The following is a 14,741-nucleotide window of genomic DNA, read 5'->3' as shown; positions in this document are numbered from 1 at the left end:
ACCCATCTGGAAGAAGGTAGATTAGAAGTAGTTGGGGGGCGGGGGTACAGGGTGAGCAGACTTTCTAAAGAGTTGCCCTAAAGTCCTTAACCCTCCTTCTCCGCAGTCTGGAATGAGTAGGCCCTCACCGCCATCGCTGCCGAAGTGTGGGCAGTTGTGCCACCTCTGAGGTATGTGCCATAGCTGTCAACCATGTCAAATAAAATTAAGAAGAAGTGGGTTTTTGAAAATAAGCTAATGTGATTTTTTTTCAATCCCCAAATAAACTCATGAATTTTTCACTTTTTCTATTATTTCAGAGACTTATAACATGCCCTTTCATCTGTCACACTCAGGGGTTTCCAAGAGGCTGTTGACTTCCCCCCTCCCAGATGCCTGCATTTTTTGTGATAGGCCGGGGTTTAGATGTTTCAGGATCTTCACAGGACTGTCTTCTTGGTAGGTCAGGTGCAGCCAGGGGTCTTTAATCGTAGTGAAGGATGGTTTGGTGTCACTTGCTGGTCAGCTCTAAAGGCCAGTTCACACTCAACTAATCACCACTGGATGACGTCAGGATCAGAACTGGGAAGCAGCTGACCCATCCTGATCTGAGGTTGGCACTTCCTACATCCAGGGAACTGTCCCAATTCTTAGGGTGAGTCAGGGGTCCTGAGAGCTTTGAAAGTAAATTTCAAATTCCCCATCATTGGCATGTGGCTGATTTTTAAAGTTTAGAGTCAGACAGAATAAGAGAGAAAAATTGTTAAAGCTGAGGTTTGAAATCATGGGCTGTCCACAGGGCATGTAATTTTTAAAAATAACCTTTTTAAAAAAAAATCTGGATTGTGTGTTCTTTCCAAGGCAATTTGCCATTCTTTGAACCAATGACTTCTTTAGTTAACAATGCTTGCCAAACTTATTGATTTAAAATGACTTTCATGTTAACATAGCATCCATGTGGAAGGACTAGCTTTATAGGATATTTTTATAATTTGAGATGATCTTATTTAAGGAGGAACCTTGCAATTATCTCTTTTGCTGCAGGGGAAAAACAGCTTTTTTTTCCCACTTGTCTGGTTATTATGATAAATTATTTTGCTTTAAATAAAGAAATAAAGATTTATAGGAAAGATATAAAGGGAAATGAAAAATGTTCCAGGAAAGAGCAGATAAAATTATTGAAGGGCTGAGGAGGCAGGGAAGTAAATTTGAAAATACACTTAAAAAGATTCACTTGTTTTCTGTCAAGAAAGATTAGAAATTATCAGACTTTAGTTAAATAAGTTCCACAGTATTAAGGTGAATGCTCATATATTTACCAAATTCTAGAGTACTAGTAATAGGTAATTTTAATTCAAAAAAAAGAAAGAAAAAGAATGCACTGTTTTTCATAGTACATGTTTGAGGGTAACTGTCAAGAAAAGACCTTGGCAGCAGATAGGATTTAAATGGGAGAGCAAAGATGGCAAACACATAGCATTTATGTCACTATTTCTATTTCTATATCCATGGCTGACATTATCAATTAACCATACTGTTTACAACTAAACTACATAGATGCACCCTCAGAATTATTTTCAGCACAGTGTGACAGAAAGTCACCTAATTATAGATGACCCTTGAAAAGAAACCCTTTGCTACCTATGGTTTCATCTTATGACTCAAAAGCTCCAGACCACCAGCATGGGCGTCACAGGTGAGTTCATTCGTACAGAAGCTCAGCCCCTGTTCTAGACCTACTGAATGAGAATCTGCATTTTAGCAGGATTTCCAGTGATTTTTATGTGTAGTAAGGTTTAGAAGCCCTAGAAGAGCACTGGCTGCAGGATATTTTCACTGGGCTGGATGAAGTCCTCAAACTTCAGAATGCATCAGAATCACTGGGTTAAAACACTTGTTACACCTAGATTGCTGGGACTCACCTCCAAAGCTTTTTGGTTCAGTAGGTCTGGGGTGGGTTTTTTTAAACCATTATTTGTATTTTTTCAATTACAGTTGATAGTCAGTATAACTTTGTATTAGCTTCAGGTGGAAGCATAGTGAGGTGGAGGTTTTTCAAACAAGTTTCCAGGTGCTGCAGCTGATCTGAGGACCATACTTTGAGAACTACTGCATTGGGGTCACGGAGATCCTTTGGAACATCTCCACGGTCTTTAGGGACAAAGATTGCAGTATCATTCCATAACTCTTTGTACACCTGTCAAAACCAGAGTTCTGGGTAGGAGAGTTCTAAGGTATGACTTTATGTACGTGAATCTAACCGGCCCTTCTCCTAGAGGATTGCTGCTAGCATCATTCAATCATTCATTTGACAATTTGGGTAGCTATTCTGTCCACAGCATTATACTTGATGCTGAGAGAATCTAATAAACATTTAAAAGCAGTTCCTAACTTCAAGAACTCCCCTCTCTCTCAGAAGAAAATAAACACGTGAAATGATCAATTACTAGGAGGCACTGGATGGCAAAGGGCAGAGTGCTAAGTAAGTAGCATGGATCATATGTGATTTAATTTCAGAGGAAGGGAAGATACCTGACATTATATACAAAATTGTGTGCATTTTAGCCTAGCTAGAGTAGAAAGTTGCTATATAGAATATAGAATGGGTAGAAGACAAGATGGGAGAGGAAACAGAGCAGGGTAAGAAAGCACCTTCTTATTTCTTGGTGCTGTTTTAAGAGGTTCTTTTAAAACTCAAGCTTCCCCTGGTCTGGATAATGAAAAATCAATGCTATCAGTGTTGTATGTCAGACTATAGGGTGGGTATATGGAGAACACAGGTATCTCAGAGACAGAGAAGACAAACACCTTTTACACAGAGATGCCCAGGGGGTGGGAGGAGTAGCAGTAATTAATAAGGATAATACTACTGAACTTCCATTGGCCCCTTACGTTGCTGGGTACTTGTACTAAAAGATTGTCATGCACTATCTCATTTAATTCAAACAACAGCGCATTATAGAAATGTAGTGAAATCTCCTCCTTACTACAAGTGAAAACCAAGGCCTTTTAAGGATGTATGTAAGACTAAAGAACTTGCCCAACTGAAATCCAGGCAGTTCTACCGGGCTTCTTATAAGTGAACTGAGAGGATTCTGGCCTGCCTGGTTCATCCCTTTCAATTCTCATACACTTTGCGTCAGCAAGGAACCCAAACTGCAACTGAGAGGAGGAAAGAAATCCTTGGGGGAATTCAAGCCGAGGAACCTGTGGGGCCAGTGTGTCCAAGGCACGGCCAGGGAGGGGCTCCTACATGAAATGCAGCAAGGTTTAGCCTGAGCCAGCCAGGGTCATGGAGCCTCTCCTAGCTTCCTCAGGCCACTCTAATTACAGAGTTTGTGGTAGATTGCGAGGAGGAGCTGTTTCGGGGCGGGAAGCTTCCCTGGGTATTGTATTTGCCCATAAATACTTCAAATAGTTAAGTGAAATGTGCAGCCTTTGAAAACCGAAGAGGAAGCTATTGGGAGAGCCTACCCCCACCCCCACCCCACCCCCCACCCGCACCCCCACCCCCACCCCCACCCCCACCCCGGACCGCCAGGCAGAAAAGAGGAGAAATGGCTGGCTTGTCATTTTCGCGGGAGACGAGGAACAGCCCTGCCCAGGCCAGATGGGGGGGCCGCAGGGCCTCGAGAGCGACTCCGGAAGACTTAAACCGTTAAGGTGACCAGAATAATTTGAAAAAGGAAACAAAACTTCCCCTGAGCCGTGCCTGCGGGGCCCGAAGGCGGGCGTTTGCGTTCGAAAGGGCATTTTTCAAAAGAAGTTTTCAGGGCGCGGGGGTGTCAGCCCGCGGTGAAGCGCGCCGCCGGAACAGTGCCGCAGAGAGGCCACCAGCCCGCTTTGTACTTGCTGCCAAGCGCGGCCCCAGAGTTTCGGCCGCGGCCCGGGAGTTGAGCCACGCCCCCTTTGCAGGCAGAGCCGCGGCCGCTGATAGGTGCACCGCGAACCAATGGGCGCGCCGGAGCGGCCCCGGCTGTCAGCGCGCGCCGCAGCCGAGCGGGCTGCAGCCTATCTTCCCCTGCACTGAGCCCCGCAGCCAGCGCAGCCTTCCCGGGAAGTGCGGCGGCCGCTAGCGAGCGCAGCACTGCCCGGCCGCGCGTCCCAGTGCCCGCGCCCCACGGCCACAGCCTTGCCGCGCTATAGCGCACGGAGCATGTGCAGACCCGCAGGCGTTAAGGTGCTATCTGTCCGAGGGGCTTCTGGGCAGTGGTGACTGTCACGCCTAGAGAAACCTTTCGGGGGCTCCCGCCGCGCCTCTGCGTCTTGGGTGACACTGCGGTGCTCAGGATCAGGGCGGCAGCTGCCTCTCGGTGCTCTTGAGACGCCTTGGGCTCCGTGCGCCCACCCTCTTCTTCCTTCGCGGTTCTCTCCTTCCTTTCCGCCGCAGCTTGCTCCTTCCCTGCCCGATTCACACCCGCAGGCTCCAGCAGCAGGAGGCGTGGGTCCCCGCCGCCTCTTTTCCAAAGGGGCGTCCTCGCTTTGGAGATGCAGTGACAAGTTAATATGGGCTTCCAAGCCTCGGGTCCCCGGCAAGAGAATCGCAAGAGGCAACAGCCCCTGAGCTCCCAGAGCCCTTGAATTGGCCGCCCAGAAGGGGCGTGAGACCCGGCTGCAGCATCCATCCAGGTGGGACCAGTTGAGCGCCGCGACTAGTCCTCCGCAGCATTCCGGCATCCCGAAGGCGCTCTCATCTTATTGCTCCGAGCTCCCCGACCCGGGGATTTTTTTTCCCCCTCCACTGGTGGTGGGCGCCCCGAGGGCCGAGGCCCGGCGCCTGCTCTGCTGCCCGCGCTGCCTTTAGCGGTTGCTTCCGCTGCCGCTGCCAGGGACGTGCTGGGAAAGCCGAAGCCCCGCGAAAAGATGCCGGCCATCCTGGTCGCCTCCAAAATGAAGTCGGGACTGCCCAAACCCGTGCACAGCGCCGCGCCCATCCTGCACGTGCCCCCGGCCCGGGCCGGCCCCCAGCCCTGCTACCTCAAGTTGGGAAGCAAGGTGGAGGTGAGCAAGACCGCCTTCCCTAGCCAGATCCCACTGAAATCGCAGGGGCTGCAGGAGCCGGCGGGGGAGGGGCTCCCGCTGCGGAAGAGCGGCTCGCTGGAAAACGGGTTCGATACCCAGGTGAGAGGCGCTGTGTGCCGGGGCGATATTCTGGGAGGGAGGTTTGGTGAATACTTTTGGGGAGGATGGCATGGCTGGATGGGAAGAAAGGGCTACCCTGTGGGCAGAGAAGGGTACCGGTCCACTTAGGCCGGCAGATGGGGGGATGCGCGAGCAGAGTAGGCTGGCCGGTGGGTGTGGCCCGGGTGGCCTAGGTTTGCCTTAAGGATCTATATGAGACCTTGGTGCGGGCACGCCCGCGGCTTCCTTTTGGGGAGCACGGCAGGGTGCGTTAAAAACAAAACAACAAAAAGCAAACAAAAAAACAAAAACAAAAAACCTCAGGGCTGGAAATGTCAGGTCCTGCATGTTGAGGGCTTGGCCCTAGAAAAGCCGTATCGACTGTGCCTGTCTGTTGATTCTGCAGAGATTTTATTCCTGACAAGGAATGATTAGAGACCTTGTTGGGCTCGATGCCCCTGTGGCTGCAATATCCAGGAAAATGAGACCGGGGTGGCAGTGAACCTGCTCCCTCGACTTGAAGATGACCTGCACTTGCTCCATCCCTTGGACTAACAGGATTCCGGGCACGGTGCTGGGACTGCGGTAGGAGTGCCCGGGGCACCAGCTGAAGCAGCCAGCTGGAGACTCCTAGCGTCTTGGCTGGCTGTTGCGGCGGGGGTGGGGGTGGCTGCTCGGAATGGCGGCCCGAAGCTAAGCCCCTCCTTCCTGGGTAGTAGATCCTGGTGCGGGTAGCCCGGTAGCCCGGTAGCCCGAGTGATGGGGGGATGGGGTGAGAGGTGGCTTGAAGAGAAGTGATGACTTCTACCTTTCCAGTCAGAGCTCGCATCACCCAATTCGGCTGGGTGACAGGCCCTGGCCATTCAATCTCTTTTAAGGAAATCAGCAAGGGCCAATCAGGTTCTCTTGGCCTCCTGCCCTCCCTGCTGTTTTTCTTCCCTCTTGTGGTAGGAGGGAGCAGGGGAACGCCGTATTTTCTTGGCAGCCAGTCATCAGGGACTTTTGGGGACAGGCTGACTTGACGGATGTGACTGTCTTGGTCAGGAAAGATGAGGGAGGGGAAGGTAATTTGGGTCTGGTGGCAGGGAAGTGGCAACAGACCAGCTGACCTTTTTGGCACTTACGTCTCTGCTGACACTGTCTCCACCTTCTCCTGGAGCTTTCTCTGATCAGAGGCTAGAACTCAACACATTCCTAGCCTTTCTGATGTAGGAACTGGAGCTGGAAGCTAATTGTAAGCAGACTTTTGGAGCTCTGGGCTGGAGAAGGCCCTCAAAGCAGATTAAGCTCCCACGCCAGGCTGATAAGCATGCCCCTTGCTGCTGCACTTGCTAAATGTTTTTGGAAGCTGACAGGTTTGAGTGATGGCGTGTGGGAGGAAGGCAAGATTTCCCCCAATTCTCCTGGGGCCTGTCCCAGCTAGGGTTTTGTATTCTGCTCTGTTTTTCTGCTGTTGGCCACAGGATTTGTCCAGTGAGCTCTGACAGGGGAATGAACTCGAAGGTATGGTTTTGTCAGAGTTTCCCCTTCATACTTGGAGGTGGAGCTTATAAGGTATGGTGGGCGGTATGTGGGAGGCCAGAGCAATGACTCTGGGATATGACACACATCCAGCCTGATGAGGAGGACCTGAGGAATCAGAGGGAAAGTAATGCTGGGGTTGGTGGTTCACACCCAGGCAGCTGCTCTGCCTTTGCCCATTTGACCCTTCACTTAACATTGTTGGTGGACTTGCACTGGGCAGGCTCTGGAAAGGTGATTCATCACCTCTTCCCTGAAAATGTTCTGCAGCTGCTCATAGAGGATCTGGCATGGTCCTGTTCCCTCATGGCTTTGCTTCCCTCTCTTACCCTTGGTGCACATTTCGCACAATGGCCCATTTCGCCTTGCCTTGCCCTCAGTGCACTGACCATGAGGATGGTTTGGACTGCTAGGGAAACTGGCCATTTCCTAATAGGCTATCCTAGTTTTTACCAGTCTGATCTTTACTTATATGTCTGGACTTCCTGGGGGCTCTTCTCTGTGGCAGGTGGCAGATCCTTGTTCTCACTGCCCCAACCTGGCATCAAAGTGACCTTGGCAAAAGGGATTTTCCCTTCTTTGTACCCTGCTACCTCCCAGTCTTCCTGACACTGCCTATTCACCATGTAGGAAAGCCTCTCCATTATGGTTTGAGGACTGTATCTGCCTTCATATCTATAGTCCCTGATCCAAAACATATATTTATTACTAGAAGATACTCAGGAAATGATTAATTAAATGGCAAATGATGTCCTGGGGCCTCTGATTACCCTTTTATTTAGGAGGTTTTTAGTGGGAAGCTGGGTTGTGCAGTGGTGAGTAGCACAGGGTTTTTAAAAGTGTTTTTTGTTTGTTTGTTTGTTTGTTTGTTTTTTAACAGAGAGGGTAAGGGAGGGAGAAGGAGAGGAAGAGAAACATCAATCAGTTGCCTCTCCTATGTGTTGTAACCAGGGACCAAACCCACAATCCAGGCATGTGCCCTGACTAGGAAGCAAACTGGTGAGCTTTCGCTTTGTGGGACAACACCCAACCAACTGAGCCACATGGGTCAGAGCAATAATATGGGTTTTAAAGTCAGGTGCATATCCATGGTGTCCTGTCTCTGCCATGTAATAAACAATAGCTGGATGACCTAGGCGATTAACCTCTCTGGGCCTCAGTGTTCCCATCTTTAAAAATGGGCATAAGTAAACACACAATGTGGATAAAGAAAAAAATATGTGAAGTGTTTAGCCCAGTGTCTGGCAAATAAGAAACACAATAAAATTAGCTATGTATATTGCTAAGCAAGAGATAGGGCATGTTAATCTAGATCTAATAGCCTGGAAGTAAGAAAAGGCATAGCTTATTCTCAAGCCCGTGAGAAGGTATCAATTGGCTCACAAGGATTTTCAGAGCATCAATCACCTGCCTAGTACAACCAGCACAGTGGGAAGATGAGGGAAGGGCAGAACCATTTGTTGAGGGTCTGATGTGCCAGGTTCTTTTCATATAATCTCATTTCATCCTCACAGTAACACTTAAAGCAGAGATGGCATTTTCCATAACAATAGTAACATAATAATGGCAAATCATTACCCAGCACTTCCTATATGCCAGGAATTGTTCTAAAGATATAAAAAATGCCTCTTTATTTTTACAACACAACCTAATGAAATAAGTGTTATTACTGTCATTTTACTCAGAGGAAACTGAGGCAAAGAGTGGGTTAATGACCTCGTGAGTAACAGAAGCAGAATTAGGACTTGGACAGTCTGACTGTGGACTTTTTATGCCTTTAACCACGATGCTACTGAGAGGTAACCGCAGAGACTTCCTGATTTCTTTCATGCTCTGGTGTATAAGATTGCCATTCTAACTATTGAGCTAGAACAGTAAGTGAGACTCAGCAAAGTGGAGTCACTAGCTTCAAATCACCCTGCCCCAGTGTGGTGGAGCAGGGATTCCAGCTCGGGCTGTTCTGGCTTCAAGGCCAGTGCTCTTCCCCCTCTCTGTAGCTGCCTTCTTCAGCATGTTCTTGCAGGTGAGCAGGGTAAATAAAACATCGCTGGCCCTTGGGGATTTTATAATCTAGTTGAGAGACATAACTGATGTACCAAGGGCAACAGTGCAAAACAGAGACAGGGCTTAGAGACATGCTTGGGGTTCAAAGGAAGAGACGGACCATGCTGGCTGGAGAAGTCCAGAGGGCTTCGTGGAGGAGGCAGGAGGTGGCTGGGCTTCAGAAAAATGCATGAATGGCTGCATGGGGAGGACAGGAGGTGAGATGGGAGGAGCAGGGCCACGCTGTGCAGCGGTACAGAGCAGGACTTGAGGTCACCAGAAGGAAGCTGCACCTTCATGCAGTAGGTAATTGCTCTGTATCTAGTATCTCTCTTTTAAAAGGTGATGAGAAAAGAACAAAGTCTTCTCACAGCTGAAAGATTGGATTTGCATGCTGGCTTCCTAGTGGATAGTAATTCTGAACATGCAGGGTGATATGAGAAGCTGGGGAGACGGTGTCCATAAAGGACCTGGTTCACAGCAGACCCTTGGGAAAGGACAGTGCTGATTATTAGCTTGGGGTCCAGAATATTCAATGTGGTAGCTATAGGGGAAAGGAAGCCATTCTTACGGCTCCTTTAATTATACAGCAACTCTCTTCAGCCAGTGACAGCCCATTTCCCCCTAAGCCTACTCTCCTCCACCAAGTGTGAAAAGACCTAACATAGCCAGCAAACCAGAAAATAGTTCTGAGATGCAGCCCCACTGTCAACCCTAAGCCCCTCACCTCGAATCCCCCCACAAACCTGCAGCTGGGGCTCGACCCCCCAGTGGGGGGAACTGTGTTCTGCAGCAGCACATCCTCCCAGATTCCCTTCCTGGTGCTGGGATACCTGGGCGCTCCCCCAAGAATGAACATTTATAGCTTCTGCTCCGTTAACGTGGTGTATAAATTATGACCATGTGCAAAGACTTGTTTTAGAGATAGGCTCTGTGTTAGTTCAGAAACCCTGTCCAGCCGACCTTCAGATAAGGAATGCTCATGAGCTATTTGAAGAGAGGTTGGCCTATTTTTAAGAAGCAGTTGCAAGGAAAAAAAATTTATATATAATACTTTGATATTTCCTGTTTTTAGGAGCCTGGTGCTCAACTGGCAACTCATTTCTTTAAAAAAGTAATTAGAAGTGATTGAAATCCTCTGTGGGTGTTTTAGATGTTTAAAAAGAAAATGCAGGCAAGGCCCCTGGGAAGAGTACTCGGCTCCAAGCTTACAACCTGTTGCAACTTTACCCCATTGTGTTTTGATTAGAATCTGTGCTCCATCATCAAAGTTGATTATGGATTTGATTAGTGCATTTTTTTGCTATTGTGTTATTCCCTTTCTTCTCTTTCTCAGTTCCTGGAGGGGAATGTGTAGCATGGTTATCTGCCAACATGCAAGAATGTTTATAGTTCACATATTATTGCTTATTTCATGGGTTAATTTTCTGAAGACACTTTAAGGGTGGGACTGGTGGCTTATTTAGTGTATCATTACGTGTGTGTATATATGTATATAAATACATCTACTTCTGGATATGTATATATACACATATATACACACACATATACAAATATATACACATGGAACAGCTTAAAGTAATGAGCACATGTAAGCACACACACATCAAAGGCCAGGCGGGAGGAATTATAGCCCAATTTCCAACTTTCAGAAGAGCTAGATTTGCTTCCCACTTTTCACACTCTTTTCCTCTGTGACCAAGATAGAAGCACCAAATATTGGTGTTTCATTTTATTTACTTATAAGACATAAGAGATGTAGCCTCAAGAGAGATGTTTTAATTAGGCCTTAGCGAAGCTCCTGAAGCCAGTTTGACAAAGCCAAACCACCCAGTGAGATTTTGGCGTAAGGTCAGAGATTCTTATTTCTTAGAATCAGGTTCAGCAGCGGGGAAGGAAACCTTTGTGGAGCATCTGCTATGTGCCGGAGAGTCTGCGTATGTGTGGGGAGGGGGGTGTAATTTAATTTGAGATACAAGAAACTGGATAAAATATAAAGCAGTCTGTGGATTTTATATGAGAAAGCTGAGCTTTGGGCAAGATATTTAATACCTAAATGTCAGTGTCTTCATCTATGAAGAAGAAATATTGATGCTCACAGATTGGCCATGAGGGTTCAGGGCAATAATACAAGTAGGCAGCTGAGCACCATGCCTGGCGTGTAATAAGCAAGGAATAGGTAGTGCCTATTTTTATTATCCAAAGTCAGAGCCAAGTTTGGAAACCAGATTTGCATCATTCCAAGCTCATGTTCTTTCCACTCTACCTCTCTGCCTCCCAAGTGCATGGTAGATTACATGGAAGGACAGATGGCTTGCCCTGTGGAAGCAGAGAACATGGCAGGGCTTTGGTTAGAGGAGTGGGGAGCAAGAGTAAATTAAGAACAACCTCCTCTACCTGAGTCATATCCAGAGTTGTGAAATGCAGCCTCTACGTTTTGGTCCCAGATATGCCACCTCGATAGCACCAACCACACCCAGGGATCTGCTGCAGACCAAGCATACAGGAAGGCTCTTTTGTGCACCCAGTCTGAGCTGGCACAGCAGAGGTGATCGCACTGATGGCACTGTTTCATTCTTTGTTTTGGGCAGGGCCGTGCCCAAGACAAAGAATGAAGCAGTGCCGTTGATTGGACTTTTGAATGGCTCCTTATTGTTCTGAGGGCAGAAGGAAATCCCTCTTTTCTCATGCCTGGCCTGACTGTGATGGGAGCTAGACCTTGTGAGCGGTTTGGTCATTAGGTGCCTCAAGGCATGGCCAGCTGCCCAATGGTTTTACCAATAGACACAGGGTCAATTTCAATGGTGACTCTGTCTCTTCTTTTTCAATTGCAACTCGGTCACATTGTTAAAGGAGATGGACAATGTGTTCCTAGACTGTCTTGGGCAGAATGGACCATGTGATTTTGGGAACAAAACTGGGTCAGGCTTTATGCTTCAGTCCACATAAGACAATAGTGAGCCACACAAAAGTTTTTGCAGGAACCCTAAGCCTCCCACACAGAACCTAAAGAATGAGTCATGACTTCGTGCTTCCTTTCCCAAGGAAAATAGACCCTCTCTTGTGTTTTGCAAACAATGGCCCCACAGCCTCCAAACATTTTGTCTCTCCTTCCAAGCAAAACCTGAATACCTTCAGTGAATTTTGGGTTGTTCCAATCCTGCTCTCCCATCTTCTTTATTTTTTTAAAAGATTTTATTTTATCTTTTTAGAGAGAAAAGAAGGGAGGAAGAAGGAGAGGGAGAGAAACACTGATGTGAGAGAGAAACATCAGTTAGTTGCCTCACATACACACCCCTGCTGGGAGCCAAACCTGCAAACCAGGCATGTGCCCTGACTTGGAATTGAACCGGCGACCTCTCGTTTTATGGGACAACACCCAACCAACTGAGCCACACTAGTCTGGGCCAACCCCTCTGTCGTGGTGGGATAGAAGACAGGGTAGAAATTGGGGCTTGGCCAATATTATTATGAACCTATCTCCCAGGGTTCTTTAGGGGCCTTTGAACAAAATCAGTTACTCATGACTTTGTAACACAAAAATAATTAAAATAATGGTCGCTGACACCAGTTGAGCATACCCTCTCTACTAGTGTAGTGCATAGCAAGAGAAATGTATCAGTTCATTTAATCTTCACAATATCCCATAAGATAGATTTTACTTCCTGAATAGAAACAGGAATGGCAGCACTGGAAGTCAGCAACTTTGGTTCTAGTTGTCTCCTTTGACACTTTGCTGCATAACCTTTAATAAGTCACATTGTCTTTTGAGCTTCCGCTACCTCATCCATAAAAGGAACAGGGTAGTACCTACTCTGCCATTTTTGAAGAGTTATTGTGAAGCTTAACAGAGGCAGTTATTATGAATGAGGTCCCGGATTAAGCAGTTTACAGCCTAAATACCATTTCAGGAAACCACGGCTGAGAGAGGTTAAGCAACATGCCTTCTAGGACACCTGGTGAAGTGGTGGACCCAGAAATTGAACCCCTATCTGTTTGACCCCAAAATCAAGGTTCTTAAATAGCAAGTGTGGAAGCACTTTGAAAAAAATATTTGAAAAGACATCGTTAATACTGAATCAAAGTAAATTGCTATAAAATTTCTTTTGGCTGGGTACATATGCCATTTGGCTCCTCTGCTCTGCCCCAGAATTTGGAAACATTGAAAATATTCTTTCAAATATTAAATCCATGCTAGTTGCTTAATAATATCAATTAACCCAATCTTGGGGCTGTGAAGTTCCAAGTTCTTTGAGACCTCAGGTCTCACGAAGTGTTATGCTGAGTGTAATTGGCAGGGCTGGTTTTGGACAGAGGAAGGGAAAAATGGGGAATAGGATTAAAATCACTTGTTGGCATGATGAAGCGATCAGATAAATGCAGATTATGGATCATTCTTTAAGGCAACAGATCATCAAAACTGTCAGTGTCCTGAAAGACAAAAAAATTTAAAAGGCAGGTAAAGGACTATTCCAGAAACGGAGACAAAAGAACTTAATAAGCAAATACAATGAGGACTCCTTGACTGGGTCCTGCATGAGAAAACCACTAATACTAGAAAGGTCGTTGTGGAGACAAGTGGAGATATTTGAATACAGATTGTATATTAGATGGTGTTACTCCAGCCACCTTAGTGGTGTTGAGGTTATGTAAGAAAATGTCCTTCCCCTGGGGAGATACATGCTGAAATACCTAGAGGTGAAGTGTCTTGATGTCAGCAACTAACTCTCAAATGGTTCAGGAAAGAAAAGAATGAGGGTATCTGCAGAGAGAAAGAGAAAGCAAATGTTGTAAAATGTTAACTGGTGAATCTAGGTGAAGATACATGTACAGTTCTTTCAACTTTTCTGCGATTGAAGTTTTTCATAATAAAATGTTGGAAAACAAAACAAAGCCGTGACAATCAGAGTATACATTAGCAATCCCCTTGATATCTACAGTATACCCATAAGAACAGAAATCCAATAGGACTGTGTGCGTGTGTGTACACTCACAATGAATAGTATGGTGAAGTTTGTTTCATTGGGTTTAGGACTGGACTCCTTATCTCCTTTCTGGTATAGTGTGAGAAGCCTGGCTTAACTCCTTGTTCCTTCATGAGAATGGTTGCTGGCATTTTATGGAAATCAAAGGGTCCAGTTCGAGCTGGTAATCTCTTAAAAAATTCTAAGGAGTTTCCATAGGTGAAAATATAAAAGAAAATTTTTTAAGTGAAAAAAATATTGAAAATATATTAAAATCCCTTGTTGAGTCCTACCAGTGTAGGCATTGAGAAGGTAAGGACTATGAGTGGAAGCAAGCTCTTTTTTCTGCTTTGACCCTCTTTCTCTTCCCTTACTCAGGTCTCTTTTGTCTGCCTAAATTGTCCCTATCCTCTATCCATCCAAGTTGAGCCTTAGTGTCATTCCCTCCAGAGAGCTTTCTGCTACCACCATGGCCCGGATACAGTGTCTCTTGCTCCCATAGCCTTCTCTGTAGCCACCGTAGCTTGGACTGTGTGAATGCTTGTTTGGCCAGACCATGGCTTCCATGACATCAAGGATGTGTCTGTCTTCATCCCTTCTGGCCCAAGGCCAGCACACACTAGGTTCTTAGTTAATATTTGCAGGAGAAAGGAAGGATGGGAGTAGGATGATAAAAGGAAGAATTAAAAAATGGAAATATATGGATACTGAGCACCAGCTGTGTTCATAAAGCTATGGCTAAAACATATGGATCCTACAGAACTTCTTGGGATGTGAACAGAGAGACAATGGTGGGTGGTCAAACGTAGGAACGGGCAACCTGAACACCGGCTGAGACCAGCAGCAAAGCTCTCCAATGTCGGGTCTCAGGGACACCCACCTGCTCTGACTGGGTAGAGGGGATGGGCAAGTGTCTTGACACAAGGATGTTTACAATGTCCAAACTGTCTGGCTGCTCCAATAAAAGAAGATCTGTCAGGATGTGATAATGGCAGTACTGCACACCGGAATGGGGAGAGAACACCATTGGCTTTGGTGGGTACCCCCAACTTTGGAGGGGGAACTGGAGAAGGGTTCTGTAGGATTTTACTTGGTTAAGAAAAGGGGATGGTT

The 14,741-nt window shown here is 46.6% G+C and overlaps 1 protein-coding gene across 2 annotated transcripts in view; it reads left to right on the top strand.

Moving 5' to 3' along the window:
* The first annotated feature begins 4,842 nt into the window (after nt 1-4,842).
* Nucleotides 4,843-14,741, top strand: part of NAV2 (neuron navigator 2) — a 357,485-nt gene continuing 347,586 nt past the window's right edge. For both annotated transcript variants that reach the window (XM_054586002.1, XM_054586001.1), the window contains exon 1: nt 4,843-5,100. In XM_054586002.1, the coding sequence (XP_054441977.1) occupies nt 4,843-5,100 (258 nt within the window). The remainder of the gene's footprint in view (nt 5,101-14,741) is intronic.

Source organism: Pteronotus mesoamericanus, unplaced genomic scaffold (genome assembly GCF_021234165.1).
Source record: "Pteronotus mesoamericanus isolate MK-2021 breed Mesoamerican mustached bat unplaced genomic scaffold, CSHL_Meso_final contig_90, whole genome shotgun sequence".
NCBI classification, from domain to species: Eukaryota; Metazoa; Chordata; class Mammalia; order Chiroptera; family Mormoopidae; genus Pteronotus; species Pteronotus mesoamericanus.
The sequence above is the reverse complement of the archived record's forward strand: the minus strand, read 5'-3'. Positions and strand labels throughout refer to the sequence as shown.